Below are 27092 nucleotides of genomic sequence, written 5' to 3'. Positions count from 1 at the left end.
TCATGCGTATGAAATATATGTAAGCTGTAAAATGTATGCTTGCATATTCATCATCTGACTTAAAAATAAAACATTCCTTATACTATTGGAACCACTGCTTACAGATGCTATCTTCTAGCTACTTTTTTTTTTTTTTTTCTGATTCTATAGTTCTCCCTCCTTTCATCTTTACTCCCTTCTTCCCAGGAGTAACCACTAATTCTGAATTTCTGTCTCTGTTTTCTTTGCTTTTCTTTTTCGTTTTACTGCACATGTATGCATCCCTAAACCATTTATAGTTTTGCATGGTTTTGACCTTTGTGTAATAAGCAGCAGCACTTCAGTGTTGAGTGAAGATGGTAAGTTGCAGGAAACCCATAGTATGAAACTGTTGAAGGGCTTCCTACAGGGGAATGATATGTGTGTTTTTATGCAGTGCAGATCATGGATTGGAGGTAAGCAAGGAGAGATGGGGAGGCTTGTGGAAGGATGCTGCCTACAGTCTAGGTGGTAGCTAGAGTAGGCTTGATGGCTGTAGGCTCTTAAGAGAAATTATATACGAACTTGTAACCATGGTCCTTGGGGATCTTGTCCCTCCTGTTTGATCTTTCTGTTCTTCAAATGGGATAAGCCCATTTCCTGCTTCAGGGTCTTTTCCTGTTCTTCTGCCAAAGTCTTTTCTCTCTAACCTGCAGAGTTCTGTCTTTGCTACACTCAGGCCTCTGCTCAGTGGCATCTTCCCTTGCCACTCTATCAAGAAGTGACTCCTTCCCTCTTGTTTCCCAGTCTCCTTCCTTGGTTTTGTTGTACTCTAGCTTTTCTTTAAAATCACGATCTGAAACTGTTTACTTATAGCCTGTCTATAATCCTTGAGGCTGGGGACTTTATCGGGCTTGTCTAACATTGTACCCTTCTTTCCCCTGTGCCTTGTATGTAATAATAGGTGCTCAGTAAATACTGGTTGAATGGACTAGTGAAGTAACTTGAAGTTGGGATAATGGAATCTACTCATAATTTTTTGACTGTCTCCCTGACATTTCCCTGGCTGTAAACTTTTTTTCAGAGCCTGAGGTCAGTGCCCAAACCCTGTTCCCACTAGACATTTCCACTTTACTATCTTGCTGTCACTTCAAAGTCAGTTATGTCTAAAATTACACGTTATCTTCTTTCCTCCAGTCTTCCCATTTTATTAATGCCACCACCACCAACAGTCCCCAGGCACAAAACCTTGGTGCTATCCTGCAGTGTTCTCTAGTCCTAATCCCTTGGGTGCTATCCATGCCCTTGTATGTCTTTGGGGGAGTTTATGATCACTGTTTTCATTTCTACTTTCTGCTACTGACATTTTAGCTAGGCCTCAAGGCCCTGCTTAGATCCTCTCTTCTGGGCATCAAGCTGAATTTTCCATCCCAGTGCCATTTTATACTTATGTCTATAGTTTTGTTTTGTTTTGTTTTAAAACAATATCCTGGCTTGTACTGTTAGTCACTTACCCATATCCTAAATTGTAAACACAGTAAAACCCATAAAATATTTGAGTTGCCTTTATTTCCTTCTCTGTTGTCCCATTTTTAAGATCACCATGTGCGTCCTGTCCTTAGTTTTGTCCTACTCCTATTGCTTGCACTTTGTTGTGGGACTGATGGCACACTGCCATAGTTCTTTTACCTCCTGTCCTTTGTTCTCACTAGGGCTGGTTCTCTCCGAGCCTGTGGGGGGCTCTCACAGTTTTAAAAGGTGAGAAGTCAGAAGGTGTCAAATCCTGTATCATGCTGGACACGTGTAGAGGCAGTGGAATCTGAGGTTTTGATCTTAGTTTTTAGTTATATCTGTTTTTATCCTCTGAAATGAAAACAATAGCTCTTTATAACTACTTAGTGATACAGATTGTAAAGGTAAATTTCATTGGATAAATTACTTAACTCCCATTTATTGAATGCTTATATTGCAAAGGATGTAGACATATAGGATGGTTTTGCTCACATGGTGGATCTTCCAGAATCTAGCAGGTATTTAACACAAATTGTAGTAAAATATGGTAAATGTAAAATTATAAGTAGGTACAAGATGCTGACAGAATGCACGGAAAGAAGCATTTTAGTCATCGAGGGTTTTATCGAGGGGAAGCTTGTTTCATAAAGGATGTAATAGGGCCAAGACTTGACGGATGAACAGGAGTTCATTAAACTCACAGGGGCTTTAAGTCCTTGGATTTGGATAATTCATGAAAACAAAATGGAATCAATCTGGACTCTAATGAAGGGTGATACCAGTAAATCGCCAAGGAAGGGAAACTTTTATTTCTTTGATATTGCAGCCCAAGGTCATTCCAATTCCACAGTGCCCTCAAGTAGCATGATGTAGAGACAGCCTGGTGTCGTGATTAAGAGTGGGTTCTGCAGTGAGGCTGCTGAGGTTCAGAATTCAGCCCTGCAACTTACTAGCTTTAGGAATTTTGACAATTTATTTAAATTTCTTGGGTTTTAGCACAGTATCTACTTCATAGAGGTGAAGATTAATGAGATAAAACATGTAAAATCCTTATGACAGTATCTGGCACATCGTAGGTGCTCAATAAATGTTTGCTATTGTGGCTTTTTTTTTTTTAAGATTTTATTATTTATTTGACAGAGAGATCACAAGTAGGCAGAGAGGCAGGCAGAGAGAGAGGAGGGGAAGCAGGCTCCCTGCTGACAGCAGCAGAGAGCCTGCTGTGGGGCTTGATCCCAGGACCCTGAAATCATGACCTGAGCCGAAGGCAGAGGCTTAACCCACTGAGCCACCCAGATGCCCCTATTGTGGTTATTTTTGACTGTTCACATCAGCCTAGAGCAGGAGTGGCAGGGCTAGCAGACTGCTACTCATGAGATGCGGCCAACCTAGTGTGCTCTCTGATTTGTAAATAAAGTTTTATTGGGACACAGCTATGCCTACTCATTAAGTGTCATCTATGTATACTTTTGTGCTCTCCCAGGCCGACATACAGAAACGAAGTGGCCCATAAAGCCCCTAATTATTGCTCTTTACAGAAGAAATTTGCCATACCCTGGCCTAGAGGATAAAATCAAGCTCTTTAGCTCTCAAGAACTTCCATGACTACTTCCGTCCATAATAGATGGCCACAGCGGCTCTTTGGCTTTTGCTGCTTCTTTAAGAGGTGCTCTCCATTGCTGGATTGTGGCTTCTTCAGTGTTCCAGCTGATGCTCTCTCCTACATGAATATGGATAGCAGCAGGGCCGGGACTAGGATAGGGTGGGTGGGGCACTCACCTTAGTTACATGATTAAGGAGGACCCCAAAAATTCAGTAGTCAAATAATGTCTTGATGCAATATTTTTTAAAAATCCCAATTGAAAAAATCCATGATGAGAAAAATATCAGTTTTAAACAAAGACAGGATTTATATTACTGATATTTTTAAAACTGAGCCTCCAACATGGCTCACCATGGTACATGGTACAAGGCAGCAGAGAACAGGTAACCCATGCTTAAGCTACAGCAAACTGAAGACCCTCCTGCTTCCTACATAAATGTGGTAGCTAGCATTTTTAAGATTCAGAAGAATCTGCTGGCTGGTCACATGTAATGATTTATACTCAGGTCCACATCAGGAGTACTTTAATAAAGAAAAATTATGCACATATTTTGTGGAACTTAGCTTACAGTAGTGATCTGTATATAATCTGTTGTATAAGATGACAGAATAAAAAGTATTTCCATAAGTTTTCAAATAGCTCGTTTGAAATGGTTCACTGAAAGCAGTAAAGCATAGATTAGAATAGCAGCATTGGATAACTAAAGCTGTTTACCAAGAGATCTGAAAGGATTACCTGGTTCCTATAAGCTTTTTCCAAGAAAGGCCAGATAGGGATATTAATTGAATTTTAATGCTTTCTGATAAACACCGACCTGGCAAGCTTTTTTAGATGACTAACTTTCTAATCTGCTTTGACATTTCTACAGGGTGCTGCAAACAGTGATTTGTTGGTAGGTTAAAAATATGTATGATTTGTTTTAGTGAAGGAGGTATGGAAATCATCTGTAACATTCTGTTAAAATAGAAGGGAATCTTATCTGTAAGGAGTAAGTCTGGAAGAACGGACAAAATGACCTTCCCGTTTCTCAGGCACCATGTTGAGATTTGTAGGACTTCATTTGATGTTTCAATGAAGTGAATTAGTTGTTCTAACTGGTATCCGTGTTATAAAAAGATAAAATATAATATTGAATTTCATGCTCCTTTACTTTCTAAATGACACATTAAAATGTTTTTAGGTCTATAGTGTTGATTGGAGCCAAACCAGAGGTGAACAGCTTGTGGTGTCTGGCTCATGGGATCAAACTGTCAAGCTGGTATGTCAGCATTACTGAATTTAAAATCAAAGGATCTCTTCCATAACACTTTCATTGAGTTTTTTTTTCTTTTTTCTTTTCTAGAACATACTTCTGTATCTTTTCAATTATAGAACTAATTTTAGCATTTAATAAAAGCATTTAATAAAAAAGCATTTATTAGAATTTAAACATTTTTAACCTTTTGGCTGTAAACTAACCATTAGCTCAGCATTGATTATTTTGGTCCCTTAAATACTGTTCTGCTTTATATGAAAATAGACTTTAAAGAATCCTTGAGATATGTCTGTCTGTTACATGTGTACATATAAATACATAGGTAATGTATATATTATGTATATAAACATAAATTTGAATTTACCTCTAAGTAATTGATTTATTCATTTGTTTGTAGTGGGATCCAACTGTTGGAAAGTCTCTGTGCACCTTTAGAGGCCACGAAAGTGTCATTTATAGCACAATCTGGTCTCCCCACATCCCTGGTTGTTTTGCTTCAGCCTCAGGTAAATAATTCCGAATTTACCAAAAAAGCCTTACTTGTAGTGAGTGATGGCTTTGCTTTCCCCAGCAGGTGGCGCTCTGTACTTGCTTTTTGGAGGGAAAAAGGGACCACAGTACTATCCTTTGTGCTCTTTAGATGGTTTCATTCTTCATCACCCTCTAGATAAGATTTAGCCAGGCCTGGACTACTTTCCAACTATTAATGAACAAATATGGTTTGTCTTAGGCATATCATAACTGGTTATAAATCTTCCAAAATTGGGAACTCATCTAGTTCTTTTTATTAGCCACTGAGTTCCTTCTTTTAGATGGCATTACCCTTGGCTTGTTTATTGGAATAAACGTGGCAAAGTCTGAGTAACAGTTACGAAATGTGTAACATGTGCTAATTAATGACAAGTATTTGTGATGAATGATAAAGTAAAATTATCACTCTCTATTTCTTGCTAATTTTGTAACTTACAAAAAATATAAATTTATAAAGAAAAAAGCCAAAAATGGTATCCTACATAATCCCTCTACTAGACTTACCATATGTACAGTGAGGAAATTCAAATAGCACAGAAAGATGCCAAATAAAAAGTCCTCATCCCTCCCCCTCCATAGAACCATGGTTAACTTTTTTTGTATTCCTTCATAAAAATTCTTATTTTTTTTTAAAGATTTTATTTATTTATTTGACAGACAGAGATCACAAGTAGGCAGAGAGGCAGGCGGGGGTGGGGGGTGGGAAGCAGACTCCCTGCCGAGCAGAGAGCCCAATGCAGGGCTCCATCTCAGGACTCTGGGATCATGACCTGAGCCGAAGGCAGAGGCTTTAACCCACTGAGCCACCCAGGTGCCCCCAAAATTCTTATTCTTATTTCAGAATATATGGTACAAAAGTAAAAAATGTTTGGGGCACCTGGGTGGCTCAGTTGGTTAAGCATCTACCTTTAGCTCAGGTGATAATTTTGGGGTCCTGGGATAGAGACCCACAGACATGCTCCCTGCTCAGTGGGGAGTCTGCTTCTCCCTCTCCTTTTGCTCCCCTTCTCCTTGCTCTCTGTTTCTCTCAAGTAAATAAAATCTTTTTAAAAAATGAATAATGTTTGTGGGGAATATGTCCGAGTAAAAAGTCAGATGTCTTTAAGGGCTGAATTTGCTTAGTGATGTTAGGTTTCATGTGCTTATAGCTATAAAGTTTTTGTTGTTGTTGAAATTATACAGGAAAATAATATAATAACTGTGAATCAGAAAATCTCTCATCCCAAATTCATTTTCCCCACCGAAAGCATTATAAAACAGCTTTTGATTGTGGCAATTTTTTAGTAGCCTTAGTCCAGTATTATAGTTGAATTGGGTGACTCATGCAACCATTCAGAAGGAGTTTTTAGACCCTAGTTTTAAATAAATTTGATGGAAAAGAATATTCACCAATTATATTTTATAAATTATGTATGAATTTATATTCTTAAATTTATGGAATTAACACAAATTTAAGGTAGGAAAAGAGGTATACTATGTTTCTTTTATTTGATCTACCACCAATAGACACTTGGCTAAAGAATTTTCTGAATACCTTCCTAAAATCTCTGACACTTTAATATACATTACTTCATTTTTCTTTTAGATGATTTGTATAGTGTACAGAGTGCCGTTAAAGCTGTAAAAAGTGTAGGAATGAAACAAAGGTGAACAACTAATTGGCACAGGCAAGGCAGGGGTGCTCTGCTAGGCTGCCTCCTCGAGTCACTTTGACCTTGCCTTTGTGAACAAATAGTGGGAAGGTAAACCGAAGCCTCTGAGTATTCCAATGTGAGGATTTATTAAATTACATCATTTGGGGGAATATATTCATAAATATAGTCTGTATGACACTAATGACTTTCAAAAATGTTTCTTATAGAGCAGCAACACCTTATAGATTAGTCAAAACAATAACAACAACCTTCCCAGTCTGGATGATGTCAGTTAATTCTGATAGTGAGAATCTGGTAATGTTAAGATAATAGTTATTTTAAGATTTGGACCTTTAAATGATAAATAAATGGACCTCTTTAATCTTTTAAATGTTTTCCAATTTGATGAATGAAAAAGATACCTAATTTTTGTTTTGATTTGTGTATTTGATTACTAGGGTTAGTGAATATTTTTTGTATGTTCATTGACCACTACAGTTTTTCCTTTGTGAGTCTTATGTCCATGTTTTTGGCCCATTTTTCTACTGAGAACTGTTTGTTGTTGTTTTTCTGTATGATGTGTGAGCTCTTCTTTATATTTAGGAATTGGTCTTCTGTATCTTACATATATTTTCCAAATTTTTTGTTTGTCTTTTAACCATTTTATTTTATTTTATGTTGTATGTATGTTGTATATGCATTTAAGTTTTTTGGTAGTCAAAACTGTCAATTTTTTGCTTGATAATGTTTTTGGCTTTCATTTAGGATGACAAGGAGTTGACTCAGTGAAAAATAGGAGGCCTTGCGTGGCATGTTTGAAAGAGAGGCCACTGTAGGCCGAGAGAATAGGATGTCTAAAAGTAAGAACTTAGTTCATTTGAGGTACTGAAAGAAGAGCCAGGAGACCACTGGTTAAGAGGAAAAGATCGTAAAAATGAGGTTGGGCAATAGAGGAGGTGCCCACCTTATGTACTGGATTCAAGATTTTAGATTTTATCCTATGGACATGGGCAAGGCACTGAAGAGGTTTAAGCAGGGGAGTGATATGATTAGGCTTGCATTTAACAAAATTCCTTCTGGCTCTGTGTAGAGAATAATTGGGAGGTGAGCAGGAGTGGATGCATGAAGATTAACTGAGACATGAAGGAAGGCATGGATAAGGATGGCAGCAGAAGGGCTGGCTGAAATTAGGTTGACTTGAGTGGTATTTAGAGATGATTTTATAAGATATACAAGAGGTGAAGAGAGAAGGATGAGTAAAGAGTAACACCTAGATTCCTGCCAAGGATAAATCGATGGGTGGTTAATGTCATAACTGAGGTAAGAAATATGTTTGAAAGAGAAGATCTTGAGTTTTGTTTTGGAGCACACTGAAATCATGGTACAAGGGAGTTGTTGATGAGTAGGGTGAGTTTGGAGCTGAGACATCTAGCCTCGTGAATAAATTATGTCATTGGCTCATAAATGATAACTAAAGCCACTGGCGTAAGTCGGAGTCCCCAGGAAAGATTAAACAGAAGAAACCTTAGACTAGAGCATAGGTTGGCACACTACTGCCCTCAGATCAAAATGACCCACTGACAGGTTTTTGAACAGAGATTTAGTGGAACACAGCCATGCCATCCTTTTACAGATTGTCTGTTGTAACTGCTTTTGTGCCATAATGGCAGAGGTGAGTAGCTGTGGCAGAGGTGAATGGCCCTTGAAGCCAAAAATACTTATGTTGGGTCCCTCACAGGAAATGTTCACTGACGCTTTGTATAAAGAGTCTTGAGGGGACATAAAGCAATGGAAGCTCTTTCGTGCAGTTTGGTTGTTTAGGGGAAGAGAGAAGAAAATAGCTAGAGGAAGAGGTAGATTGTGTCTACTATTGTCTCCTCATTTAATTATCCAGCATCCCCCAAATAGACAATCAGAAGGATAATTGTTCCTTACTTGCTACTAAACTCTGTCAATGCCCTGAGTTGTTGAATTAGGTCGAGTGGGTTCCATAGTAAATATAACGTCACAGAAATCCTTTTCCTTTTGTTTATTTTATAATTTTCTTTATTCTAAAAATTTTAAATGACCAAATGTCCCTCAATTTTAAAGCATTATTAGGTTGAAGACACTCAGAACTGGAAATCTTCAGGTAAATTGTATACAGACAAACATGTCCATTAGATTAAGGAATTTCCTGGATTCTAAGGTAGGAGAAAATAATAGTAAATTCTGTGTATAGATGTTCAGTTAAGTCAAAAAGTGTTCAGTGGTTGAAATTAACAGCATGGTTTTCTAGAATTAAGAACAGTATACTTATAAGATTATTACTGTTATTTTCTAAATTTCTAAGTTGTCTGAGTTACAGTGTTTTGTCCATAATCTGAGTTAAATCTTTCCCAGGATATCAAATCTTTCGGGATGGGACCAGTAATATATTTTTCCTTGGCACATTTCCTTTTCCATGCCTAAATTTCTTACTGGATTTTTAAAAATTTTTCTGTGGCACAGCTAGTTGTAAGGCTGGGTGGATACTAAAGTAAGTGATAACTTACTTTACTAAAGTAAGTGATAACAATATTGATGTGCTATTCGAATTAACTAACCCTTTAACCTGCCTATATAACTTGAGTTAGTCATCTTTGTGCTTTCAATTTAGTGTAAATGCTAATGAATTTCATGCTTATAGTGAATCAGTTCTGTAAGATGAACACAGTTCAGCATAATGGTTATAATTTTACTACCGGTGAAAAGCCCTAATACAAAAAGTATTGGTACAAGTTCAATTAAAATTCTTTTAAGGATGTAAATTAGACTGACATTAGCATCATTTTCTTTGAGTAGGGATGCCCTTTGGCCTTATATCCTACAGTTTCAAAGGAGTCGTTTCAAATCCTTCATGAATTAATGGTATAAGATAGATCAATCTTCAAAATGAACTGAAACTTACTTCCCTTCTGGTGAAGCAGTGAAGACATGTCTGGTGCGAGCTCTAATTGGCAACATCCATAGTAAACTGAAATTAATAATGAGTATAATTTTACATATTTGGACAAATATTAATAAGTAAAACTCCTTGAACTACTGATATATTTTTTTAAAATTCCATTACCTTACTATTGTATGTAATTTTGTTGATATATATTATTATTTAAGATTCTAAAATTATCTTCATTTGTTTTTCATCATTGCTTTTTTTATGACTGAGACCAAATATAAAATCTGATGGTGACAAAATCTTGAACTAATACACCTGCATTTATTTAAATGTCAGGCAAAATTGTGTGTATTAGCCCTTTTTTTTTTGTACTTGTCAGAATTCACTCATTTATTTAACAAGTATTCAACATGTACTCTACGGTAGGCCATGCAAGATGTAGGAAATCCCAGAATAAGCAAATAAAAATTGGTTTCCATATGATACAAGAAGTACAAAAAAGATCCGTTTGGCAATCTAAGGGAAGAAATGTAACAAGCACCTTTTATTTGGGCTGAGTCATGCACACTCCTTTTGCTTTTACATTGGCCTTTTGTGTAGCATGGTGTACATAATATTGAGTCTGGATGTTGCATACAGAATATTCAGTGTATGAGACTGAATAACAGGAAAAGGCTTATTGTGTAGAGAGTTAGCAATATAATCACAAAACTTAACTATCTGCATATTGTAACTAGGTAATATTTAAACAATCTTTTATCATCACAATGTCCATTTGGTTGAATAGAAAAAAAAAGTTATCTGTTTAATGACATCATCTTCATGTGTTCTATTAGAAATAAATATAAATATCAGCCAGGATTTCTTCGGTTGAAAGTCAAAGAAATTCTGAACCAAACCATTTTAAGAAGATAATTTATTTGCTCGCATAGTTGAAATGTCCAAAATTACATCTGGATTTATACACATGGCTGAACGTAGGGCTTAGAGGATGTTCTTGCCATCTCTTCTGTATTCGTTGAGTTGGTTTTGTATCAGGCACCATGTGAAAGATGGCAGCAGCTCCAGCCCCTCTATCCTTTCTGGTTCCCGGCCAGTATGAAACGTGTGAGACTCCTTCTCAGACATCTAAGAAAGTTCCATTTTCTCTCATCTGATGGCCCACGCGAATGTTTCTAATTTGATCACAGTGCCTAGGAGAGGAGGATGTGATGTTGATTACACAGCTTACACCTGCCATTGGGAATGGGAAGTGAGAAAGAGGGTGGTAGTCCATCTCTTACACCAAGAATAGAAAGAATGAATAGTTAGGAGTGGAGTGGTTCTATGGGGCCTATATTCACTAGACTATATGCACATCCAACACTTAAATCAAAGAGATTTCACAAAATATGGACCTGTGAGGTATAAAATGTTACTTTAAAAAAATTGGATAAAGGAAAGCCATTTGCCACCTTTTATGATTTTAGAAACTCACTGGAAGGTTTATTTATTAAGCATTTGCCATTTTCCTGAAATATTCCTTCATAATGATTTTCAAATAATAGCCTCCTTAATAAAGTTGAAAAGATTTGAAGTTTTTTCTTCCACTCTACAAGAGGAGGGTTTGTGGTTCAGTAAAGGATGGGGCATGCTCTGAAACTCTCACTGTGCTTTTGCCATTTCAAGTGAAATGAGGAAATTTGCTTACCAAGCTGTGTACAATGTATTAGGAGGCAAGTGAACTTCCTTGCATACTTTCTTGACTTGTTTTCATGCATTTCCTATCAGGCACATGTATTCTTTTACATAGCTGAATGCCTTACACAAGCAAACATTAAAATATTTTTAATTACTATTATATAAGATATGGGAAGTAAGCATCTTATTAGAATTTTGAAAACCTATTGAAGGTTAATTTTGGTTGTTGAGAGGGACATTGGCAGTGAGTCAGTCAGGTATTAAGTGAATGGCCACTGTTTTCTGAAAGATACATTGAAAGCCATTGAAGAGACATTGAGGAAGAAAACAGATAGGGTTCCTGTTTCTTAGAGCCGCCATCCAGTGGAAAAGGGAGATGCTATGGAAAAACAAGCTAGCAATAGATAATGCAAGGAGTGTGAAGTTCTCTGGAGAGGTAACATAGTAAGTAGAGTGGTTAGAGCTGCGCTGTCTGAGACGAAATTCTTCTTTCACCACTATTACCTGACTTCAGGTCATGCTGCTTAACGTCCGTCTCTTCATTCCTCACTTGGAAAACAAGGATGATGGTAATACTTATATCATGGAAGTTTTGAGGAGGATTAAGTGAGTTAATATATACAAAAGGCTGAGAACAGTACCTGGCACAGAGTTAGGGCTCTATAAATGTTACCTTCTATGATTAACGTGTGTGCTCAGAATTCTGTGGAAACACAGGTAAGGATTCTTGAGCTTGGCAAAGTTGGCTGGTCAGGGTAGCTAGTTCTCCACTCTGAGAAAATAGCATTCAAGCTGTTACTGCAGTAACTAAGAGTTAAGAGATGAGAGCTGGGAAGCAAAGGAATGGGAGGTGGCGAGAACAGAGCATATTTGGGGAGTGTCTGAATGACCGTGGCATGTGTTTGTGTTTTAAGAATTACCAGTGCTCATCTGAGGAACTTGCTCTGGGTAGAATCTGGAATGCTTGGTTGTGTGATGATATACAAGGTCAGTGATCCTGAAACCTGGCTGGCCGTTGGAATTGTTGGGGGAGCTTTAAAAAAAACAACAGGATTCTGGGCTCCATCTTAGTCCTGCTGAATCAAGTATCTCTGGGAGGCGCATTTTTTAATTACCCCAGCTGAACCTAGCGATCAGCCTCTTTTGGAAAGCGCTGTTCTAATCTACAGCATAGCTTTGTTTGAGATGCCAAACTAATAGTTTATTTCTGCTGGTGCAATGGGAATTGCATGCTTAATATTCATCTCTCTTTAAAAACCCACAGAATGGTTTCAGTGCTGAATTCAGAAAGGAAGTGGTTTCTGTAGTTTGAGAATGGCTTAGTTGTCCCACCCCCCCACCCAGTTTTGTTTGAGTTGTATTATGGTCTTCATCAATTTTCTTACTTTGTCGTCTTGCTTACAGACAGAAGCCTGCTATGAAATATACCGTAATCTTTGCATAAGAAATCTCAATTGTAAATTTCATGGTTATGGAAACCAAAGTTGTGAAATATTTGTTTTTACAAATATTACAAATGGCAGAAACTTACATGATAGGCAGTCATATGGTTAATTATGTCACCCAACTACTTATAGCCATTTATATTTTAAAGATAATACAGGAGAATATAGCATTGAAGTCATTCCAAGAATTGAGTCACCTTCAAAGTTAGATGGTATTTGCAAATCTGGAACTAAATTTGTTATCATTGGGCTAAGTTAGGACAGGCCAAAAAGGGGGAATTTTTAGAGATTTAGATCTAGATTTACTTTCCAAAGCATTCTAAGGTCTCCAAGGACATTGCATTTTGTCTAGTTCATGAAAGTTGTTAGTAGAACAGAATTCATATTTCTAAATTACATGAGATAGAAGGGAAGACTATTTAAGCTCATTGCATTAAGAACATTAATATGAAGTAAACTTTCTTTTGAACCATGAAAACTAAGTTACTGCTATTACAGACTCCATATAATTGCATAAGTCATAGCCATGCCTGAATGAATGGGTCCGGTAGTTTAAAAAAAAAAATCTTCATTCTAATCTAAGAAAAAAGTCATATTACATTTGGTAAGCATCTGACATTTCAATTCAATTCAATTATTTGGGCCCAATATGCATCCTTTTGCTGCTAAGTTCTTTGCAGAGTCAGATCCAGTGTTGACACTCATTCTCCCTCCTCACCTTCCTCTTACCTGCTGCGGGTTGAAATTCGACATGGTAGCATCCAACATTTCCTATTCCACGCTATGCACAGAGACTCACTGATTCTGTTGCCAGTGGCTGGCCTGCCACTGATAAGGGAAGATGGTGGCACTATCACAGGGCCCTGGTCAACGTCTGGCTGACAATGGAAGGGCCAGTTGTCTGGAAAATGCAATTACTAAAAAAAAACCAACATAAGTACAGATATCCCAGTGGCTCAGAGTTGAGTGAGTCATGGTACTGTTGGGCCAGAAGCTGTCTCTCCTACCTGGAAAACAGAGTGAGGAGGATGAAGTGACAAATGTGTGCAACAGAAGCGACTGTCAAGTAAATGGAATTCTTAGCTCCTTCAGAACAGTTCCCTTCTTCTGGTATCTTTCAAGTTAATTGCAAGATGGGACAACCTAGGCCATGGTTTTTCTGTGTGTGTGAATACTGCTTGACTGTGATGATAAGGAACGAAAATACTGTTCCAGAGAGATGTGGAGTGGACACTCAACCAGTCTTTGTTGTTGGGTGTTTTGCTTAATCTTTTTTTCCTATGTAAATATGCATGTCATATAAAAATACATATAGACATGTATTTTTTAATTTAAATTCAATTTAGTTAATATAGTGTATTATTAATTTCAGAGGTAGAATTTAGTGATTCATCAGTTGCATATAAAACCCAGCGCTCATTTCATCAACCACCGTCCTTGATGTCCGTCACCCAGTTATTCCATCCTCCCACCTACCTCCCCTCCGACAACATTTTTTGTTTTCTAGAGCTAAGAGTCTCTTATGGGTTGCCTCCCTCTCTGTTTTATCTTATTTTATTTTCCTTCCCTTCCCCTGTGTTCATCTGATTTCTTTCTTAAATCCACATATAAGTGAAATCATATGGTATTTGCCTTTCTCTGCCTGACTTATTTTGCTTAGCATAACACCTTCTAGTTCCATCTGTGTTGTTGTAAATGGCAAGATTTCGTTCTTTCTGATGGCTGAGATAGATACACACATATACCCCACATCTTTTTTATCCATCCATCTGTCTGTGGACATCTGGGCTCTTTCTGTAGTTTGGCTATTATAGGTGTTGTTGCTATAAACACTGGGGTCCATGTGCCCCTTCGAATCACTTAGTAGTGCAATTGCTTAATCTTTTAGTAAAGTATAATACACATGTGGAATAGTGCCTAATCTTAAGTGTACAATGCAAAGAATTTTCACAGTGAGCACATACAGGTGTGCATGTAGCCCCCAGATCAAGAAACAGAACATTCTACCCCACTCCGGGGGTGGGGGTGACCACTGTCCTGCCTTTTAATAGCATAGATTAGCTTTGGGGTTTTTATACTTCTGTGTCAGGTTTGTTTTGTTCATTATGTTTTGTGAGACTCCGATAATGTTGCTAGAATAACAGTTACTTCTTCATGGACTGGCCCATATTCCTTGTAATGTTTTGATACTCTAATCTTTAGTTTCCCCATTTGTAAATTACCATAAAAATTACTCATTATATTATCAAAATGTCTACCTCAGTTTTTATGGTTTTTAAAAAGTTAATGCATACAAAATGTTTAGACCACCATCTGGCATAAAGTGAACACTCAATAAATATTGGCCATTATATTCACAGCATTCTGAATAGGAGTGGGAATGACTTCTAATCATGGGTATGCTTTCTTATTTTTTTCAAGTATATTATCTCATTTAAACTTGATAAGGTAAATATTTTATCACAGGTAAGGAAACTGAGAATCAGGTAAGTTAAGGAACTTGATTAAACATCAACAGGTACCAAATGATTAGGACTAAGCCCCAGAACTGCGGAGCCCACATTCTTAACCTCTACATTTCATTACCCCCGACAAGTTAATGCTTATCTTTCTTAGACAGCTTCCAAAGAAATCGAGAAAAAAAAAGCATTATCTAAAATTGCTAATTGTAGCTACATGACAATATGATTTAGAATTGGGAATGCAGGAAAATATATGTAAGTAAGTAAAGGATAATTTAAAATTTTAGTATTATCATATACCATATATAAATGTATCTGTTTGTGCCAGAGACCATGCTAAGTGCCAGAAACTTTTTTACACTATATGCTTGTACAACCTTGAATGCAGGCATTCTGTTGCTTTTTTTAGAAATGAGGAATCAGTCTCAGAGATATTATATAACTTGTGCAGGGTCACACAGATACTAAACAGAATTCCAGACCCTGACTGCCATCACGCCATAGACCACGTTCTTTCATCAAGCTCTACCAGCTTACTCTCAGCATCACTACCTGTTTCTAGTTTACTGTGATGTTAATACATATATATATATCCTGAGTTTTATTCATCAGGTCATTTTGTTGTCTTTTAATTTATAAAGATCAAAGGCAAACAGCGTATAAAACATTTAATCAGGTAACTGTGAAGCTAAGCAATGTGAACCATTTTTGTAGTAATGCAAGGTATAATCCCTAAATTTTTTCCAAGGAGAGAAATATACCTCTGGCTGGCCTGTTAAAATGTAGTAAACATAAACACAAAGATTAAAAATTCTCTATTTTGACTTGGTAGATGGCCCACATTTAACAGTAAAATTGTTAGCATTTGGTTTCTTATAGACTAGAAACCGATGATTTTCAGGACCTTTTTCCTGTCCTCAAGAGAAATGCACTATGTTTTTGTGTGTATATAGTTATCACTGTCCTTGTTTCAGTGTGAAATTCAGATTTTCCTGCTTTGAGTAGATGTATAAACATTGTCGTGACACATGACTTTTTGTAGTTCCTCACTTTTAGTAGTTCCTATGCATTATTATAATTAAAATCAATGTATGTGGGGGCACGTGGGTGGCATAGTCAGTCAAGCCTCCGATTTTTGGTTTCGGCTCAGGTAGTGATCTCAGGATCATGAGATCAAGCCCCATATTGGGCTTCCACCTCACTGCGGAGTCTGCTGGAGATTCTCTCTCATTCTCCCTCTGCCATTTCCACTCATGTGGAATGGCTTTCACTCTTTCTCTAAGTCTTAAAAAAACAAAACAAACAAAACCAATATATATGTAATATATAAATGGTAGTAACCTCACAGTAAACCAGTGTATTTTCCCTTAATTTATCATCATGAGTACAGTGTCACTAAGCTTCCAAGTGGTGTAATGGAAAGTGATCAAGTCTTCATCTCTCACCAGGTGATCAGACTCTGAGAATCTGGGATGTAAAGTCAACAGGAGTCAGAATTGTGGTTCCTGCACATCAGGCAGAAATTTTGAGCTGTGACTGGTGTAAATACAATGAGGTACCCTCCTGTCTGGATCTGTCCCTTGCTGCTGAGGCCTTCCTCTTATTGAAAATGTTCGGGATTTTATTTTCTCTTCCTTTATGTGGACTTTGGTAGTGTTTATGGACCATTAAGTTAAATTCAGTCCCTTTCAATTCTAATTGATGATTGTGAGTGACCTGTATTAGCATTAATTGGATTTAAGTGCACATAAAACAAGCAGAGTAAGAAATAGAAATTCTCAAAGTTCAACAGTGCAGGCTTACTTGCTTATTTGGGAAGCTGCTTTACAGTTTATGTAATTTTTCTTCTTTATTGCTCTTAACCCCGCCAATTTGTATCATCTGCTTGCATTTCTCATTCATTTTGCTGGTTAGGTTGCTGAACTATTTGTAATTTGATTTTTAGTTTGACGGTCCACCAGTTCTTTAAAAATTTTGTTTCATCTTCCCATATAAGCCTAACCAAACCTCATGCTTCTGTAGATAACAGTGTCTGTTTTTACCTCTTTGCAAAGCTTTAGTTAACCACATGAGCATATGAATTCAGAATAGAAATGGATTAAATGTGTGTTGAGATACTATTTATATACCTGAGGTGGTCTGTTGCCTGGGACAGACAGGTAAAACATACTCCTTGTTTCTTCTCACTTTTCAATTAACTAAAGGAAGTTAAGAGAGCATTTTATTGGCAGAGTTCTTTGAAAAGAAATAAAATAGATTAAAAGAAAATAGAGTACATATTCAATAATAATACTTCATCTAAATAACCATTTCATTGCTGATAACTGCATTTCAAATCTCTGTCATCATAAATGAGTTTTCCATGTGGAAAATGAATTGTGGACTATATGTTATACTTTGGGAATTCTAAAAAAGGTGCTGATATATAATTGAGAGTTGTTAAAATTGTTTTTGTTTTAAATTATTGAAATTTCCCCTCCAGTGAGCTTACACTTAAACCTAGCACATTCAGACAATGAATTACTGCCCTGGTTGACATGGGAGGGGGCTGACTGTGGGCCCAGCACTTGGCCTGTTCAGCTAGGAACTGTGGTTCTCTTAGGGCTCTAGATAGAGGGATTTGTAAAACCTGACCAGATAGGAGACTCATCACTATTTGCAGAGGTTCTCAGATAGGATTAGATATTGTATTAAGACATGGCCCATGACAGTGGGAAATAATGATTGAATTAGATTTCAAAAAGCATAAAAATCAAATTGGTACGCCTTTCCTTTTCCCCCATATTCCTCAGGTAACAGGCCTCTTGCCTTTTAAAGCCTGGTAAAGCCTCACAATACGCTCAAGAGGAAGGTGGGCTCATTTGAGGGTGTAATTTTTAACCCCTTATATACTTACTGATACTACTACAAGTAGATTGGAGAACCACAGTGCCATTTGAGACTGTGCCTTGTTCTGACCTGTGCACTGCTCACTTTTCTCTGAATTTTTTTTGCAGAATTTGCTTGTGACAGGGGCCGTGGATTGTAGTTTGAGAGGCTGGGACCTGAGGAATGTACGACAGCCAGTGTTTGAACTTCTTGGTCACACCTACGCTATTAGGAGAGTGAAAGTAAGTGTTTTTCTTTTCTTTTTACCTGTAGAGTAGAAATAAAAACAGAATGAAGTATATAGAAAACATGTTTAGGAGTTGGGGTTATGGGTGCTTTTTGTGCATAATTCTGTTAGCCAATTGATGATGAACAATGAAAGCTAAAATTAGGTAAGAATATTTGAATAATTATTGAATGAATTGGGACAATGTAGACGATCAGTGCTTAAGCTTAAATAGAAATGTTTTTTTCATTCTGTCCTTTCCATTCTACTACTATTCCTTTTTATGTGTTTTTAACTATGGTAATTTGCTTTTAGTATTCTTCATAATTTCCCATTCAGTGGTTGAAACTACAGAGAGGTTTCTTTTCTCTAACATGGTAATAAGTATGAATGTTCACAACATTTGGGGTATAGAAAATTTTCCACTCTGCCAACAGCAGACAATGAGATGAAGGTAACTTTTTTCTACCACTTCTGAGAAATGTGCCTGGTTCTAAGGGGACTTATATTAGCTTCCCATCTTTTATTGGTGGGTTTTGCTAAGTCACTGTGGAAAACATCTTATTAAGTGACATCTCCCAATTTCATTCTTTGTTTTGTTATACTAAGGGTAAAGAAGTATTTTATTTATCTTTTAAATAAGATACTGGGTTATTCCTATTTCAGAAATTCTGACTTTTCAGTTAAATTAATATTTAAAATTTTACTGGTTGTATTGATGCAGAAAAAGCATTTGACAAAATCCAGCATCTGTTCCTGATGAAAACGCTTCAAAGTATAGGGATGGAGGGAACATTCCTGAACTTCATAAAATCTATCTATGAAAGACCCACAGCTAATATCATCCTCAATGGGAAAAAGCTTGCAGCCTTCCCATTGAGATCAGGAACACGACAAGGATGCCCACTCTCACCACTCTTGTTCAGCATAGTATTAGAAGTTCTAGCAACGGCAATCAGACAACAAAGAGAAATAAAAGGTATCCAAATTGGCAAGGAAGAAGTCAAACTCTCTCTCTTCGCAGATGACATGATTCTTTATATGGAAAACCCCAAAGACTCCACCCCCAAACTACTAGAACTCATACAGCAATTCAGTAACATGGCAGGATACAAAGTCAATGTACAGAAATCAGTGGCTTTCTTATACACCAACAATGAAAATACAGAAAGGGAAATTAGAGAATCAATTCCATTTACTATAGCACCAAGAACCATAAGATACCTGGGCATAAACCTAACCAAAGAAGTAAAGGACCTGTACTCGAGGAACTACAGAACACTCATGAGAGAAATTGAAGAAGACACAAAAAGATGGAAGACTGTTCCATGCTCTTGGATTGGAAGAATAAACATTGTTAAAATGTCTATACTGCCTAGAGCAATCTATACTTTTAATGCCATTCCGATCAAAATTCCACCAGTATTTTTCAAAGAGCTGGAGCAAATAATCCTAAAATTTGTATGGAGCCAGAAGAGACCCCGAATTGCTAAGGAAATGTTGAAAAACAAAAACAAAATTGGCGGCATCACGTTACCCGATTTCAAGCTTTACTACAAAGCTGTGATCACCAAGACAGCGTGGTACTGGCATAAAAACAGACACATAGACCAGTGGAACAGAGTGGAGAGCCCAGATATGGACCCTCAACTCTATGGTCAAATAATCTTCGACAAAACAGGAAAAAATATACAATGGAAAAAAGACAGTCTCTTCAATAAATGGTGCTGGGAAAACTGGACAGCGATATGTAGAAGAATGAAACTCGACCATTCTCTTACACCGTACACAAAGATAAACTCGAAATGGATAAAAGACCTCAACGTGAGACAGGAATCTATCAGAATCCTAGAGGAGAACATAGGCAGTAACCTCTTCGATATCAGCCACAGCAACTTCTTTCAAGATATGTGTCCAAAGGCCAAGGAAACAAAAGCGAATATGAACTTTTGGGACTTCATCAAGATCGAAAGCTTCTGCACAGCAAAGGAAACAGTCAACAAAACAAAAAGGCAACCCACGGAATGGGAGAAGATATTTGCAAATGACAGTACAGACAAAAGGTTGATATCCAGGATCTATAAAGAACTTCTCAAACTCAACACACACAAAACAGATAATCATATCAAAAAATGGGCAGAAGATATGAACAGACACTTCTCCAACAAAGACATACAAATGGCTCTCAGACACATGAAAAAATGTTCATCATCACTAGCCATCAGGGAGATTCAAATTAAAACAACATTGAGATACCACCTAACACCAGTTAGAATGGCCAGAATGAGCAAGACAGGAAACAACGTGTGTTGGAGAGGATGTGGAGAAAGGGGAACCCTCTTCCACTGTTGGTGGGAATGCAAGTTAGTGCAGCCACTTTGGAGAACAGTGTGGAGATTCCTCAAGAAATTAAGAATAGAGCTTCCCTATGACCCTGCAATTGCACTGCTGGCTATTTACCCCAAAGATACAGATGTAGTGAAAAGAAGGGCCATTTGTACCCCAATGTTTATTGCAGCAATGGCTACGGTCGCCAAACTGTGGAAAGAACCAAGATGCCCTTCAACGGATGAATGGATAAGGAAGATGTGGTCCATATACACAATGGAGTATTATGCCTCCATGAGAAAGGATGAATACCCAACTTTTGTAGCAACATGGACGGGACTGGAAGAGATTATGCTGAGCGAAATAAGTCAAGCAGAGAGAGTCAAGTATCATATGGTCTCACTTATTTGTGGAGCATAACAAATAACATGGAGGACATGGGGAGATGGAGAGGAGAGGGAGTTGAGGGAAACTGGAAGGGGAGATGAACCATGAGAGACTATGGACTCTGAGAAACAACCAGAGGGTTTTGAAGGGGCGGCGGGGGGGGGGGGAGGTTGAGGAACCAGGTGGTGGGTAATAGGGAGGGCACGTACTGCATGGAGCACTGGGTGTGATGCCAAAACAATGAACACTGTTATGCTGTAAATAAATAAATAAAAAATAATAAACAAATTAAAAAAAAAAAGGAAAAAAAATTTTACTGGTTGTAACTCAGCATGTGGGACCTGGTGCCATGTTGCTGTTTTAATGGCACACAGGTTATAGCAGTTGAAAAATATTTTCAGTATTTATTTCACAGTGTTTTTGAGAATGAAATTGGGTAATTTACTGAAAGTATTTTGCAAACTATAAAGCATATTTGAATGTAGTTATATGTATGTATATAACCACTAAAGTACTGGGAAGAAAAAAAAACTAAAGAAATATAATTACAAAGGGCAGCCTATTAAAGTATGTTGATTACTTATTTAAAAGATATTTATCTTTAAATTTGCGGGTTTTGTTCTTGATGTCCTTTGCATTAATTATGATATACCAATAACATAAAAATTCTTTTAAAGATGTTTTTATTTAACAATTAATTGATAACTTGATACTTGTGCATATAGCAATCGTAGTATGTATTCATAAAATTGGTAAATTATATTATTACATATTGTATGATCACTTAACTCCCTTACAGGAGGGAATAACTCCCTTATTCTTTCCCTTAAGAGTCAGAATTTCTGACTCTTACATTTGTAGGAGTCATTTTTGGATAGGCATTACAAAATTGTGTTTAATTTTTCCAGAAGGGCAACCCTTTGGGAATATTTTATTCTAAATAAGTGCTAAAAAGCTTGAGGAATGACTTTTCTTTGGAGAATATAAAAGTAAATTTGTTTCCTGCAGCTGATGCTTAAAAGGCCAGAAGATTTTTGCCTTAAATTAAAGCATATAAGGTTTCGGGAAACATAATTTTAAGTGACAGTCCTGATTAAACTTTATTGTAGTGCTCATGCGAATAACCTTATGAAGTAGCATGTTATAATTACGGCTAACTTTAACAAGTTTTGTTTTGTTTTTGTAGTTTTCACCATTTCATGCTTCTGTTCTGGCCTCTTGCTCCTATGATTTCACTGTAAGGTACAGTAGATTTTGATAAGTTTCATTGTGAAATACCAAGTAGCATCTTTTCAACTTTTATGAAAAATAATGTATTTATTATAGTAATCTGGAAATAATCTGAGCTGAGCACATTTGAGTATTTGCACTAGGATTAATAGTACATTTTTTTCTGTTTTTATGATCTGGCCCTGTACATAAATTCTTTGCTATTTAAAGGTAGCTTGGCTGTTTTGCTTAAAAGCCTTTTTCTTGATAGCTATTCCTGTAGTGACACCTTTTCACACAATAGGCTGCATAGCCAGTACTTTTTAAACTTAGAATTTAAAAATTGTGAAATTCCATATCTTCAGGTCTAATTATATGAATCTTAAGGCTGAGATTGTTATAGTTGAAAAAAACCAGCAAGGCTATTATTATGTTTGTGACTATATATAGAGGAGTGTGTATATATATATATATATATATATATATATGCGTGTGTACATCCACAGCTATGTATGAATATATATGTGTGTATGTGTGTCTCTATCCATACATCCCAGTTCCAATCCCACACTGCACATGGTTTATTCTGTTTTTTCTCCTTTTCCAGATGTGTAACTCCTAATTCCTATGTACATAATACATTAACTTACTTGCAAACCCTAGAATGCTCAGAAAGTAGTTTTAGAATTGTGGAGCCGTCCCTCTCTGAAACAGAGTTATACTAATTAGAGTTCACGTTTGTTTAGCGCTTTTCCCTTCTAGTCCAAATACATGTTTTAAAGGTTATCTGGGTTAATTCTGTTCCCCTCCCATCAGTATGGCTGTGTCATTCATTGGAAACACAGTTTGATTCATTTGTTTTTGTTTGTAGTCAATTTTAGGGTTTCCTACCATCCTTATTAATTTTGTCTATTTTTCTGAGCAGACAAAACAGTAACATGGTTCCAAAGTCAAGATGTATATAAAGCTATATTCAGAAAGAGCTATTTCCTCTATTCTTTCCAATCCATTCTGTAGGGTCCTTCACCCTATAAAAATCTATATTACTCAGATAAGTAGACAATGTCTATTTTCTTATTTCCCCCTTTCTTTCTTTTTTTTTTTTTTAAAGATTTTATTTTATTTATTTGACAGAGAGAGATCACAAGTAGGCAGAGAGGCAGGCAGAGAGAGAGGAGGAAGCAGGCTCCCTGTGAAGCAGAGAGCCCGACGCGGGGCTCTATCTCAGGACCCTGAGATCATGACCTGAGCCGAAGGCAGCGGCTTAATCCACTGAGCCACCCAGGCACCCCTTCCCCCTTTCTTATACAAAAACAGAGTGCTCTGGATACTCTCTTCAATTTTACTATTTTTCATATAAAATATATCCAGGAAATCACTTTATGTCAATTCATAGAGATACTTCGCATAATACTCCATTATGTGGATGTACCATAGTTTATTCAACTACTCTCCTACATATGGGAACTTAGCTTGTCCTCAGATATTTTGTAAATAAACAATGCATAGTGAATAATAACCTTGTATGTATGTATGTACACATTATTAGAGTACTAACTTCAGAGTATATTCCTAGAAGTGAGATTGCTGAATTAAAATTTTAGTAAGCCTACATATAGTTTTGTTAGATAGTACTACATTCCAACCAAAAGGAATGTATCAATTTCCATTCCAAGCAGCCGTGTTTGAAAATGCCTGTTTCTCTACCATCTAAAGATCATTGATTCCTTAGGGTTTGCCAAGTACCTGATCAAAGCATCTGCAAAGAAAGATGGCCGTGTATCTTCAATTTCAATTCTGATGCCTTTGATTGATTTCTCTAATTGCATTGGCAGATACCTCTATTAAAGTGCTAACTAGTGTTATAATGTCTAATTCTATATTCATGAATGTGCCTTTAATGTTTCCTTGTTAAAAGTAAGGTGTTAGTTTTAAGTGAAAGTACAGTTGAACCTCAAACACCCGGGGTTATGTGTGCTGACTCCTGCATAACTTTTGACTCCCCCCAAATTTAGCTCATAGCCTGCTGTTGACCAGAAACCTCACCTATAATGTAAACAGTTGATTAACGTATATTTTGCGTGTCATATGTATCATATACTATATTCCTAAACTAAGCTAGAGAAAAGAAAATGTTCTTAAGAAAATCATAAGGAAGGGGTACCTGGGTGGCTCAGCAGTTAAGTGTCTGCCTTCTGCTCAGGTCATGACCCCAGGGTCCTGGGATTGAGCCCTGCATCTGGTTCCCTGCTTTTCTGGGACCTGCTTTTCCCTCTGCCTCACTCCCTGCTCCTGCTTTCTCTCTCTGTCAAATAAGTAAGTAAAATCTTGAAAAATAAATAAATAAAATTACAAATGAATGAATATTTTAAAAAAAATCATAAGGAAGAAAAAAATGCATTTACAGTACTGTATGTATATTTACTAAAAAAAATCTGCATGTAAGTGGCCCCACACACTCCAAACTTGTGTTGTTTAAGTCATGCTAAGAAAGTGTGCATCAATTCTTGTTTTCTTGAGTCTTTTTTCAAGTCAGGAATGTATGTTTTGTCAAAGGCTTTTTCAGCATCTGTGGAAATGATCATGATTTTTCTTCTTAGAGCTATTAAGGAATTATTAACGAATTGAACTAGCCTTGCCTTCCTGGACTAAATCTCTCTTGATCTTTGTGTATTATTTTCTTATGTGGTGTTGAATTTGGTCTGCTAATATTTTATTCAGCGCTTTTGCATTAGTATTCAAAGGTGATATTGGTCTACAGCTTCCTTTTTTCCTTTCATTCTTTTTTTGATTAATGTATCAGAGTGTTACTTGTCTCATAAAAAAGAATTTAAGAAGTTATCCTAGTTTTCAGAGTTCTGGAACAATTTATACAGCATTCAGGCTATTTGGTCTTTGAAGCCTTGGTTGAATTCCCCTGTGAAACCATCCAGACATGGTTCTTTTTGTGGAGTACTTTCTTGATACCTGTATTTCTTGTATGAAAATTGGTCTATTTAAACTTTTCATCTCTAATGGGATCAGTTTTGGAAATTATCCTTATAAATTTTCAAATTTATTTGTTACAAATGTCTATTAAGTAGTATCATGATTTTTTAATTTCTCCTATTTCAATGGTTATTTCACTTTTATTTCTGACTTTGTATGTTTGTGATTTCTTCTTAAGTTATTTAATGGTATATGTATTTTGTTATTTTTCTCCAGCAAATAAGATCTTGGTTTATTAATTGAACTATTGTTTTTCTATTCATGACCTCATTAATTTCTCCTTTTATCTTTATTATTTCCTTCTTGTTACTCTCTTCTGGCTTACTGTGTTCTTTTTTTGACTTTTGAGCCAAGAATATATTTTTATTCTTTAATTTTGTTAATAAAGTTTTTAAGGCTATGAATTTTCTTCTAGTTACTATTTCAGTTCTAGCTCATACGTTCTGATACGTAATGTTTTATTATCATTTTTAAAAGATCTGTAACTTCTGTTTGTATTTCCCCTTTTTCCAAGAGTTGTTTAATAGGAAGTTATTTAATTTCCAGATGAAAGGGCTTTTTAATTTCTAAAAATTTGTTAAAAATTTATAGTTTTATTGCATTGTGAATAGAGAATATAATTTTTAGTCATTGTTTTATATAACATACTGATTTTGAGGGGACCTAATAAATTATTAATGCTTATGAATGTTCATAAGCAATTAAGAAGAAGATATATTCTGTATTATCATGCTATAAAGTCCAATATGTAACATAAGCTCTACTGATTGTTGTTTAGATTTTCTGTATCCTGTTTTATTTTTTTGTTCACTTAATTTGTTTTGTACTGAGAGTGGGATGTTAAAAATATTATCAGTGGACTTCTATCTGTCTCCCTGCAACTTTTGTAGTTTTGATTTCATAAAGGTAGATAGTGTAGTCTGTTATTTGGTGCATAGATATTTATAAGGGCCATTTAGTGAATTGAGACTTTTGGCATCAAAGAGAATCCTTCTTTGTTACAGTTGATCCTTTTCAAAAGCTTTAGTTGTGCTTTGTCTCTTACCTGTGTCACTGCCCCTGCTTTCATAGTGTTTCCACTTTCCAGGTACATTTTTCCCCATACCTTCATTTTTAGCTTTTTTGAAGCATTTTGGTTTTGGTATGTCTTTTATATAGAGCACATGTTTGGGTCTTGCTAGGTGAACTAAATAAAAAGTCTTTTTAAGTAATAGTCAAGTTTAACCTATCCATATTTTTTGATAAAAACATGTTTGGTATCAAGTCTGTTGTATCATTTTATGTGGTGACTGTTATGTGTCTTATGTTTTACTTGCTGTTTCTGAATATGATGTATTTTGGTTGTGTTTTGAAGGTTTATTTTGTTCTTTTATTTAAATTTTTGTAATATTCAGGTAAGTTTTTATTTATACTAGTGGTTGCCTTTGGTATTTTAAATTTTCTAATACCTTTAGTCCCCTGTTTTAAAAAATGTAACCATTATCTGACTCATGAGTTTTTAATGGTATTTTAACACCTGCTTATTGCATATAGGACAAGCAGTGAATTCATTCTACTTTCCTTTTTATCCCCTTCCTCTTCTCCATCAAATTTTGAGTTATTTTATTTATACTTTGTCAAACCTTGCAACGTTTAACGTAAATTATTTTCCACTCTAGTTTTCACGTTTGGTTTAGTCTTAGATATATGATTAAATATATATTAAATATTCATCATCAATCTTTTTTTTTAAGATTTTTTATTTATTTGACAGATAGAGATCACAAGTAGGCAGAGAGGCAGGCAGAGAGAGAGGAGGAAGCAGGTTCCCTGCTGAGCAGAGAGGCTGATTTGGGGCTTGATCCCAGGACCCTGGGATCATAACTGGAGCCGAAGCCAGAGGCTTTAACCCACTGAGCCACCTAGGCGCCCCTCATCATCAATCTTTTTGCTGAAATTTCCCTATCATGTCTTAGGTTGATGAAGTTTATCTTCTAGTAGATTCCTTAAGAAGAGCTGATGGGTTCAGAATTCTCAGGAGCTCTTGCAGGTTTAAACTGTTTCTCTATAGCCTTGTTCTTAAAGTGTAGCTTGGGGCGCCTGGGTGGC

The 27092-nt window shown here is 36.4% G+C and overlaps 1 protein-coding gene across 2 annotated transcripts in view; it reads left to right on the top strand.

Annotated features, from left to right (window-relative positions):
• The window catches only part of PEX7 (peroxisomal biogenesis factor 7), a 98951-nt gene that overhangs the window by 12395 nt on the left and 59464 nt on the right, over nucleotides 1-27092 (top strand). The window contains exons 4-8 of one of the 2 annotated variants that reach the window (XM_046004092.1): nucleotides 4255-4332; nucleotides 4727-4835; nucleotides 16447-16553; nucleotides 17995-18108; nucleotides 21994-22049. In XM_046004092.1, the coding sequence (XP_045860048.1) occupies nucleotides 4255-4332; nucleotides 4727-4835; nucleotides 16447-16553; nucleotides 17995-18108; nucleotides 21994-22049 (464 nt within the window). The remainder of the gene's footprint in view (nucleotides 1-4254; nucleotides 4333-4726; nucleotides 4836-16446; nucleotides 16554-17994; nucleotides 18109-21993; nucleotides 22050-27092) is intronic. The other variant, XM_046004093.1, reaches the window with a different exon arrangement.

Source organism: Meles meles, chromosome 5 (assembly GCF_922984935.1).
Source record: "Meles meles chromosome 5, mMelMel3.1 paternal haplotype, whole genome shotgun sequence".
Taxonomy (NCBI): domain Eukaryota; kingdom Metazoa; phylum Chordata; class Mammalia; order Carnivora; family Mustelidae; genus Meles; species Meles meles.
This window is presented reverse-complemented; position numbering and strand designations above follow the sequence as displayed.